Below are 11,019 nucleotides of genomic sequence, written 5' to 3'. Positions count from 1 at the left end.
TGAAACATCCAAAATCCAAGAATACATCAGAAGGCGGCGCCTAAAGATGAGCTACTAAGTAAATGACTCAGACAGCTGAAACCTGATGACAATGACGAGGCGCAGGTAACAGATCCCGACATGGCATGGAAATGGAGGAAGTGAGTGATAGCAAGGAATTCTAGGAAAACAACAAGAAATGAAAAAGTAAAAACATTATATATATATATATATATATATATATATATATATATATATATATATATATATAGATATATATATATATGTATAGATATATATATATATATATATATATATATATATATATATATATATATATATATATATATATATAGATATATAGATATATAGATATATATATCTATATATCTATATATATATATATATATATATATATATAGATAGATAGATATATATAGATATATAGATATATAGATATATACATATAGATATATAGATATAGATATATATATATATATATCTATATATATATATATATATATCTATATATATCTATATATATATATATATATATATATATATCTATATATATATATATATCTATATATATATATATATATATAGATATATATATATATATATATATATATATATATCTATATATAGATAGATAGATAGATAGATAGATAGATATAGATATATATATATATAATCTCCAGCAGGTGGCACACTGTCTTCAGCATGATTTTCTTCCCTGGTCTCAGCCCAGTTCTAGTAAACTGTCTTCATGTTACCACATTATGTCAATGACATTTAAACACCTTAAATGAATGAAAATATTTGGGCGATGACAAACTTCAGTCTCTCGAAGTCCTGCATTTTAACCCACGTCAAGCCTTTCCGTGTGGAGTTTGAACGTTCTCCCTGAGCAGTGTTTCCTCCTACTTGGTCAAACTGTGTGTGAGGTCCACTGGTGACCATGGATGTCTTGAGTGTGTGAGTGAGGTGAATAATGGTGAATAGTTGTTTTTTTGTTTGTTTGTGAAATGTGTTGTAGTTCTTTTTAGGGCTACAGAGAAAGACGCTTGTTGTTGTTGTTGTTGTTGTTGTTGTTGTTGGTTTTACTATCACATTGTCATCATGTCTGGGATCTTTATGGACTTGTTTTCTGTTTGTGTGAGACAAAAAAGGTGAGGTGTGAGTATCGTGAGCCCTGAGAGACACAGTGTGGTTTAATAATCTCCTACACACACTTTATTATTCTGCTACACACAGTATAGTATTCTCCTACACACACTTTATTTTTCTCCTACACACACTCTCAGAGTAACTGGTTAAATAATTTCCTACACACACTTTAAGAACAGCTGGTTTATAATTCACACACGTCAATGTCCTGCTTCACACACGTTAAGAGCAGCTGCGTCGATATTGTCCTACACACACTAAGAACAGGTAGTTTTGGTGCAGAACATGAATGCATTGTAAATATGTCGACATGTAATGTATGTAGGCTGTGCAGCAGCATCCTGAATTCTTGCAGAGTTGGAGAACGTAGGACACAAATGGGGGGGGGGGGGGGGGGGGGGGGGGGGGGGGGTTCGGACCCGGGGCTCGGGCTGTGCAGCGTGCTGCTCGGTGGGCCGGCGGTGGGCTGCGCCCGGTTTAATAAGAGGCGGTGTCGACGGTGAGAGGCCGGTAGTTCGCGCTCCGCTCCGCCGTCTGCAGAATGCTGCGAGCCCGCCGACACTCACTCTCAGCCGGACACTGAGCGCTGCTCCCCGGCCCGCACTCCTCCAACCAGCCGCTCAGCTGCTCTTCACCGGTGAGACTCAAACACTCTGAACCTACTGCAGTTACTACTAATGAACCAACACCACGTTCTCTGTAGGTATTTGTGCGGTTTATTAAACTCTTCTAGTGAGTTTCAGCTTAGTTTTAACTTTAGTTATAATGACATTTTGCAGGTGTCTGCACCCCATGATCTAATTATAGTTCGCATTCATGCATTTTATTTCATATTTAGTTTAGTGCGACCAAATTTTAATATTTTAGTATTAAAAAAATGATCTACCTCCAGATACTCAAATGATATTAGAAGTTTACACAAAGATTATTACTTAATATATTCAAAGTATACCTCCTCTGTATTAACAGAAAATTCAGTTTTGTGATAAAATAATAAATTTCTTTCGCTATATATACAAATTTGGAGGTTAGTCAAAATGTTTTATTAAATTTAAATTCATCTCTTCAAAAGGTTCTAAAACAATTTTAAAAATCCCTGCAATGTAATGATGTCTCTTCTAGATAGAAAATCAGAATATGGCAATAAAAAAATCTATCTTTTCAAACATTAATGGACAAATGAATTAAAAAAAAATACATTAATGATCTGATAAAGTCTCCTGTCTTAAAGATTCCTTTTGTAAGAAAATCATTTGTCCTGTTTTTCAGAATAATGATGTTAATAATAAAACAGCTTCTGAAAGATTTGAGTTAAATACATTTTTTGTGTTCAGATAATCAATAAAGCTGTTCTGAGACCTTCTGACCATAAAGTAAAGCATCAGTCTGTTTCAATACAAGTTTAATTAAAAACAAAAAACAAAGAATTTTGAGATAAATGATCCTGATAAGACATACTGCTCAGGTATGTGATAAAGCTTCCAGTGAGATAAGGCGTGTTAAACATGTGGTTCAGGGGCAAAACCGGCTCCCGAGGGTCTGATCTGGCCTGCAATTCTAAAGGTTCCCGTGTGTCTTGTTGTTCTCCGATTGTTCAGTTTAACTGGCTGAACTGTGGCTGATCTGCTAATGCCGAAGCTACTCTGATGTGTGTTTCAAGAGTGCAATAAACAGTCAAAATAAACTGCAGGAAAAAAGATTGACTGTTAGTAAACATTGAAGCAGACTTCAAAAAAAGAAGAAAGGTATTTGCTTCGGTTAATAAAGCTTCATTCACAGGGCCGTTCCACTCTCCGCAGCTCTGATGAATCTCAGAGTTTAAATGATCAGGACCACCAAAACGAAAAAAAGGCATTTTTATCCTGACTTTTATCTCAGAATTCTGAGAAAACCAAGACATTTATTGTGTTATTTTATGTACAATTCAATTCAACTTCATTTGTATGGCGTCAACTACAACAAAGTCATTTCAGGACACTTTCACAGAGAATGGGCGACTGTGAAAAGGAGAAAAAAAAGTTTTTATAGGAAGAAACCTTTACAGAACTCAGAGGTGGCAGCCTTCTGCTATTCAGGTTGGGGTGAAGGGATAGAAGGAGAGAAGAGGAGGGGACAGAGAGATATGTCAGATATCCACTTGGTGAAGACGCATCAGGGCGGGACACTTCAGAGAGAGAGAGAGAGAGACAGAGATTGAGAGAGCGAGAGAGAGAGAGCCAGAGAGAGAGAGAGAGAGAGCCAGAGAGAGAGAGAGAGCCAGAGAGAGAGAGAGAGAGAGCCAGAGAGAGAGAGAGAGAGAGAGAGAGAGACACAGAGAGAGACACAGAGAGAGAGAGAAATGCAGACAAAAGAAGCTTAGTGTAGACCCTCCAGCAGTCTAACCTAAAGCAGCTTGACTAGAAAATGATCTCAGGTGTCCTGAACCAGCCTGAACTGTGAAGCTTCATTAAATAGAAAAGTCTTCAGCATAACAGACTGTGTCAGCCTCCTTCACTGAAACTGGGAGCTGGTTCCACATGAGAGGAGCCTTCCCTTTCTACTTTTAGAAAACCTAGTGACCACCAGGGGGCAGCACTCTGAGAACCAAGTGTTCTGTGTTAACCAAGGTCTGTGTTAATATGGGACTAACAACTCTTTAAGATACAATGCAGCCTGGTTATTAAGAGCGTTGTAGGTTCAAAGAAGGATTTGAAGTTTTTAAGCAGTTATTGGGACACCCTGGTGACAGGGAGTTACAGTTTAATGTGAGACCGGCCGAGCTTCTTCGGCTTGTTGAGAGCTCAGTGCTGCAGATGGAGCAGAAACACTGTGAAAGCTTTTTAGAGGTAAAAGATCTGACATAAGTAAGTTTTAGAGATGAGTGCTCAACTACCAGTAACTACCAGTAAGCTGTGTGTGTTCAAAGTGCTCAGAGCCACAGCACCTGTAACGAGGTAATGACCTCCCAGTACTTCTGAGTCATGATGCAGCTCCTCATTACCACCACTTCTCCAGACTGACTCACTACATGGAGCTGATTGTTTTATGCATAAGCATCATAAAGGTGCAAGAACACAAACCGTACTCAGTGATAGGATTTCATGCAATGTCTTTTTGTCTACATTTTAAAAGGCCATAGCAATAAATCCACCAGCCATTAAATCACCAGGGGACCTACTACGAACCGGGATTAACATACCCGGGATATCTATCCGTTATCTGGGGTTTAACTTACCCAGACATTTGAGATCCTCAAAAGTGTTACTACAAAGCAGGTTATCCACTCGGTAGTTCAACTCGGGGTTTTCCAGTCTTGAGAAGTGCGCGTGCACAGAAAATGGGCAGAGTTTGCCGGGTCAGACCAATCACAAGCCCTGCAGAGTAGTTTACATAAGAGGAGCAGACAATATTAGAAAATATGAAGAAATCAATCAACATCCAAGCGAGAAGCAAAACTTTTGCCGCAGCGAAAGCAAAGAGGTAATGCTTTCAGAAAACTACTCTGTTAATGTGTAATAAATTATACGATTATACAAAATTAACTCATCAAACAGCTGATCACTCGATTTCACTTCATAACAGCACAGACGTTTCGGGCAGAGATTCCTCTCTGCTCTTCTGATAGTTTAGATTTTCCATTGAGTTAGTTTGAGGCTCAGTTTCTCCGGTGTGAGTGTGTTTTGTGCTGGAATATTAATTCCTCACCATGACGGCACGGGAAGTTCTGCATTCCTTAAATTCATGTTTCTGCAGTTCTGTCAGGCGTGACTATTAACCCCGTTATGACAGATCAACCATCATGGAGCTTCGGAACAAGTCAAGAACGAGAACAAAAACATACTTCAAAGCTCAGTGACAAGGCTTTTATCTTACTCTGTCTAAAGGACTGCCTCCATCCCCAAAAACTCTTTCTCCCCTCAGTGCTTCACTTACGATCCACAAACCAATCAGGATCATCTGAGAATGGGCAGGTCATTTTCCACGAGATCTGATTGGTCAGATTGTTGATCTCTTATCCAGAACATAGCCTGCTCCGGAGCAGGTTAGAGGCTCAGCCTAAGTTACTGTGGCGATTTAGCAGGAAAGATGTGATTCAGCATCGTAGTGACGAGAAACCCGGGGTTCACCCCGACGTTTTCTCCATAACAGAAAACCCCACTTTGTTCTATCGGGCCTCTGGTGATGATTACATTCCTGAGTAAAACCAAAACGTGTGAATAATAAAGAAATAAGTTGAATATGCGGCAGAATAGATGCAATGTTGGATGATTGAATCTATGAGTTTTCTGCTCAGCTCCTCCACAGAAGTGAGCAGATATTTATGAGAGGAGGAGTCAGCTCACTGTGAAACCACACTCACTGTGAAACCACACTCACAGTTTCCGTGGCCCTTGTCCATCATGCTGCCTCAGACAAAGATACATTATTGTCTATTGTTGTTTCTACTTATCAAACCTGATGGAACAGCTCACAGGTATTTCTCTCTTCAACAGTGTCATTCTCTTCTTCTGCCCTCAACAACCCCGGGCTTGTTCTGGAAACACCCAAAACACACACACACACACACACACACACACACACACACACACACACACACACACACACACACACACACACACACACACACACACACACACACACACACACACACACACACACACACACACACACACACCTCTAAAGGATGATTTTCTTTCTGCTTGGAGTATTTCTTTCTCGTCAGGACAACAAGAGAAATCTCTTTATTTCCACAACAATCTTTTTATTCACATCGCTGATTTATTTGCTCACGGTTCTTGTATTTGCATCAATATTTCACATTTCCCCTTTTGTTTTCTTTTGATCTGGTCTTGTTTTGTCCACCTTTCTCTTGCTAACTGTACATGTGTGTTGATGTAAAGGACTTTCGCTTGCTTTGTTGCTGAAATGTGAAATGAGAATAAAGCTGCCTTGCCTTGTTTATTGCCTATTTGCTACACATTTTGGAGAAGTGAGGTGATTCCCTGTGTACTTTGTTTTGCTCTCATCTGAAATCGGACTATACAAAACCTTCTCGTGAGGGAAAAGTATATGATAGTTTGAACCTTTAGAAGGGGAAGGCGTTCCAGGCGTAAAATAAGCTGACGCAGAGCTCCTGCAGCAGGATGTGTGCTCGTTGGTTGTGCACACTTCAGCAGACGGTTTATGAAAGGAGCAGAGCGTTAATGGAGAAGGCAAGGATTTAAAGGGTTCTGTGTTGTGGCAGGAAAAGACACTCTAAACTCCTGTCTGATCTAAGTCCGTGTGTTTAAAATGCTGGTATTCTGGTGTACGGAGAGAATTAAAGTGGAAGGCTGTGACTCAGGTGGATGTTTTGTGTTTCAGTGTCGAAGCCTGCTGGGGTTGATGTTGCTGCCATGGGCAGTAAGACGTTACCCGCTCCGGTCCCTTTACATCCATCCTTCCAGCTGGCCAACTGCTCCCTCATTCAGAGCTCTACAGGCCTCCAGCTGCCTGCAGATTATTTCCCCAGCATCTACAGCTTCAGTGCCTTGCATGCCATCCACCTGCAGCAGTGGACCCTGGGCTACCCTCCCCTGGCGCTGGCCCGCAGCACCATTTCCAAACTGCCACCTCAGTTCTCCGGCATGGCGTCCATCCCATTCTTACCGCAGCTCTTGCAGCCCAAGCAGGACTCAGCAGGGCTTCTCCAGAGCTCCAAGAACAAGCCTCGCTTTGACTTTGCTAACCTGGCAGTAGCAGCCACTCAGGAGGATCATCTGAAGGTGGAGGACCTGAGTATGGGGGCTGCTGCTGCTGCTGCTGCTGCAGCTGCAGTTCAGGCTTCATCTCAACACCTGAGCACAGCCGGCCTGGGACGTCTGCTGGACGTCACCAAACTGCCCTCAGCAGAGCGCAAGTCCACCCGAGGCCGACTGCCCTCAAAGACCAAGAAGGAGTTTATCTGCAAGTTCTGCGGCCGACATTTTACCAAATCCTACAACCTTCTGATTCACGAGCGAACGCACACAGATGAGCGACCGTACACCTGTGACATCTGCCACAAGGCCTTCAGAAGACAGGACCACCTCAGAGACCACAGGTAGGAGCTCTGTCAGCCCCCTCAGACTGCACATACATGGATCTTTATGTAGCTGGACCCCGGTGCAGCTCCAGCAGGGGTTCATTCTTAAGTTCATAAACTTTGTAGATCTGCAGCAAACTACTCAATGATAGTAATGCTCAAGTCATCAAATTAGTAAAAATACCAGTTGACTAATCGTAAAATTCCCTTTATGAATTCTGAATTCCTGTTATTTAGCTATCGGCTTCATTCTGACTTAAACATGTTTCATTCATTATCAAATTGGTAAGAAAGATAAATCTAATAAAACTTAGTTCAATCAAAGTTGCTGCAGATTTAAATGTAAAGGTTGGCTTGTGAAAGCGACAGAGACATGTGGTGGTCCGTAGCGTCTGATGGACGCTGCAGTGACCTGACGTCATGTCAGTCATGCTCATTCATCCTCGCATGGTCTCGGCTCACTCTGATTGGATGAACTTCGAGGCTCTCAAGAACATCTCCCTCTTCTGACCGAACAATTTTAGTAACATTCGTCACCTTTTTTAACAAAAATAAACACTAAATGCGTCTTTAAAGTGTGAGAGGTATATTTAGTGCCACTCAGTGTAGAATCAAGTCAGCATATAAAAGTAGATTTTGTATTTGGAATATGAGTTTTATCTGTTCATCCATTTCCCTCTCAGGCCTCTTGAAATCTTCCCGCATCACTGACAAGATCCAATTTGCAAGTCTGAAAAGAAAAGTCCCTCTTCCTTTCCTTCCTACTTTTACTAAACGTTCAGCTCAATTTATTTCTGACAATTTTATTCATCCCACAAGCGGCATTTCATTTGTAGCTTCTCGGTATACATTTACATTCAAGCATTGGATTCAGTCAGTAAATAAATAGTTAATAATAGAATCATCAGTCTATCAAGGAATCAGTTTTTAGTCCATGGTTAAGTTTTTCTGGGTGCTGTATTGGCTACCACTGAGGTTACCGGGTAAGAGGACGACTTGTCAACTATTTCATTTCATCAGTGACTATTTATATAATAACTTTACCTGCTAATGCACATTAAAAATTTAAACCGTCTTGGTGTAACAGTGACAACACAGTCCTGTCAGAGACGCTTCAAGGGATTTTATTTCAAGCAAATACTGGAATGATGTTTGAAAAATGAAAAATTACAATTGTTGTAGTTTCAGTTGTAGGACACGTTGAAGGTCACGTAGACATGTACCAGACTGACCTTGTTCTTCCTGTCTGCAGGTACATCCATTCAAAAGAAAAACCCTTCAAGTGTCAGGAGTGTGGGAAAGGCTTCTGTCAGTCCAGAACTCTGGCAGTCCACAAAACTCTCCACATGCAAGTACACGAACTAAAACCGTCCAAGATGAAGTGATACAGCTGTTCCGTCAGCAGGGACAAAGACACTGGAAAACATGCCCAAACACCATTTATCTCAGCTTTGGAAGAGGAGCGCTCCCGTCGTGTGCATATGAAATATTTCACGTTTCTTCAAGAAGTAACTCAGAAAAAAGGCATTGAAGATACAGTATGTATGGATGTGTGCAATGTAAATTGGACCTTTAAAAAAATCTTACTTGTGATCATTTAATTTATTCCAAAGCTGTGGGGGTCCTCGGTCCGAGACCCGATTGCAGATTTCCCTTGTGTGTGGGCTTCCTCCCACAGTCCACACGTTTGTTGTTAATCGGTGACCCTTAAGTGCCTGTATATTCAATAACACATTCCAAATGTTATATTTGTACAAATGCTGTATATCAAATTGTATTTTTTGCACTTTATCCTGATTATGATTTATTTACATTTATCACTGGATCACTCAAACCTATTTTCAAAATGAATAATAATTTCTAAATAAAATGTTTTACTCCATCCGTTGTGTTTCACTTAGTCTGAAGTGACGTGTCGTGTGTCGTGTGGCGCACTAATAAAGACATTAGCAGGTTGCTTTGCCAAGGTTTTAGAACTTTTAATGAGCTTCATTAGAAGAATATTGACATCGTAGTGCCTGTATGTTAATGGGAACCGTATTTGAGGGGGAGGTTATGATATGTGTTTTAAATACATTATTACCAACATGTGTTTCTTTCTCTGACTCGATGGACGTTCATACAGAACAGAGTTCTGCAACCTTCATAGCAAAAACTTTACCAAATGAAATTTAAAGTGTGGACCTTTCAAAATGAACTTGTGTATTTTGTATTTATTTGAAAAAAAAAAAAAATCTGAAAAGTGAAAAGATTTGAAAAAGGCCATTTAAGACTTTTTTTTTTTAGAAGTTTTAGATGTTTATTTTTTTAATGTGTTTTCGGTACCATTTGAGAGGGTTTTTGCTAAGATAAGAAAAAAAAAATATAAAGATAAACAGCATTCCCATGTAATTTATTTAAAAGCTTCATGCAGCCATTACAGAGGAAGTGAAGATGTGACTCCACAGCTGCACGTTACAGACCTCTGCAAAAGTTGAATAGTTCACATAACAAAGACAAATGGAAGTAAAAGTAGTTCCTCAGAGCCTGTGAGGAAAAGGGTCATAACTCTTCTTTAAAGAAATATTCCTCTCGTTCAGTTTCACGACTGTAAAAACTGAGTTACTCATGAAAATAAACCGTTTGGAAGCTCTGATTCTTATATTGATATGTATAGCACTACATCCAGTCAACTGTAAAATAAACCTCTTTCTTAACTTGTCTCGGTGAAATAACAGTATTTCCTTCAGAGAGTATTTCTTTGTTGCGATCCATCATTTTTGAAGTGGAGAACTCAGCTTCACATCCAGTGAACAGGTCTGGGTAACCTTCCATTATTCAACACAGTGTGCGTGCGTGCGTGCGTGGTACAGGAAGAGAACTGTTGGTCCAGCGGAAGAGGAGCTGAGCGGATGGTCTACAACAGTGAGGAACTCATGAGTCTGTCATCAGCGCTGTGAGTATTCAGGGACACTGACACACAAACATCCAGACTGCGGCGGCAGGGGATGGTGTACGTGACTGTGAGCTGGGAGCCGAAAGACCTCCACAGTGGGAACGACACACCTGGTAAAACACAGGCGGGACTCATGTGTGTTAGAGACTGTCCTGCTCTCCGCCTGCTGGTGGCTCATACGTGTCATATCTATTACAGGCTGGAATGATGAGTCTGATGGTCACTGACAAGAATCTATATTGTCCTCGCTCCTGTTCCTCACCTGTCAACCAAACTGTTTGAGACACGTGAACGAAACCTGACTGGCGTGGGACTCTGTGAGATTTTTATATTTTTTCTAGATTTTACTTCATGTCAGGTGCAATGCCAATGTTGTGATTGTATTAAAAACAGACAGACATTACAGGTACTTTATTAGTACATTTTTCACTTTAGTGGTTTCAGACTACATTACACTTCCAATGACACTAGCAACGACAGTGATATACAAAAGGTTAAAGAGATAAAGGAGAAGGTGCTTCTTCTTCAGTATTACAAACTGAAGTGAAACAAATTGATTGTAATTGAAACCTGAAAAAACCCAAACAGATGAAGACACGTAGGCACGTATCAAAAGGTCTATAAACAACAGAAATGATCAATGTACAGGAACAAAGATGTGAAAATTCAGCAATAGAGAGTTTTTATATGACGTTACACGTCTGGGCTTTCGCTGATCTCCACCATTCTGAAGGCAAGCAAATGTGAACAATGTAGAACGTGCTGCTCGCTGAACACACTGCTCTGTGAACACGCTGAACACACTGCTCCCTGAACACACTGCTCCCTGAACACGCTGAACACACTGCTCCCTGAACACACTGCTCCCTGAACACGCTGAACACACTGCTCC

The 11,019-nt window shown here is 40.5% G+C and overlaps 1 protein-coding gene across 1 annotated transcript; it reads left to right on the top strand.

The window, feature by feature from the left end:
• Positions 1–1,629: 1,629 nt before the first annotated feature.
• osr1 (odd-skipped related transcription factor 1) lies at positions 1,630–9,893 on the top strand. The gene is made up of 3 exons (XM_080479498.1): positions 1,630–1,786; positions 6,493–7,210; positions 8,445–9,893. The coding sequence occupies exons 2-3, from the start codon at positions 6,525–6,527 to the stop codon at positions 8,575–8,577; spliced, it is 819 nt and encodes a 272-aa protein (XP_080335624.1). The 5' UTR covers positions 1,630–1,786; positions 6,493–6,524; the 3' UTR covers positions 8,578–9,893.
• Positions 9,894–11,019: the final 1,126 nt, after the last annotated feature.

The sequence above is a fragment of the Lipophrys pholis genome (assembly GCF_963383615.2).
Source record: "Lipophrys pholis genome assembly, chromosome: 14".
NCBI classification, from domain to species: domain Eukaryota; kingdom Metazoa; phylum Chordata; class Actinopteri; order Blenniiformes; family Blenniidae; genus Lipophrys; species Lipophrys pholis.
Note: the sequence above shows the minus strand (reverse complement) of the source record. Positions and strands in the feature narration are given on the sequence as shown.

Coding starts and splice junctions, on each gene's coding strand:
- osr1 (XM_080479498.1), top strand. CDS start 6,525: ATGGGCAGTAAGACGTTACCCGCTCCGGTCCCTTTACATCCATCCTTC. Junction 7,211..8,444: donor GACCACCTCAGAGACCACAG/GTAGGAGCTCTG, acceptor TCCTGTCTGCAG/GTACATCCATTCAAAAGAAA.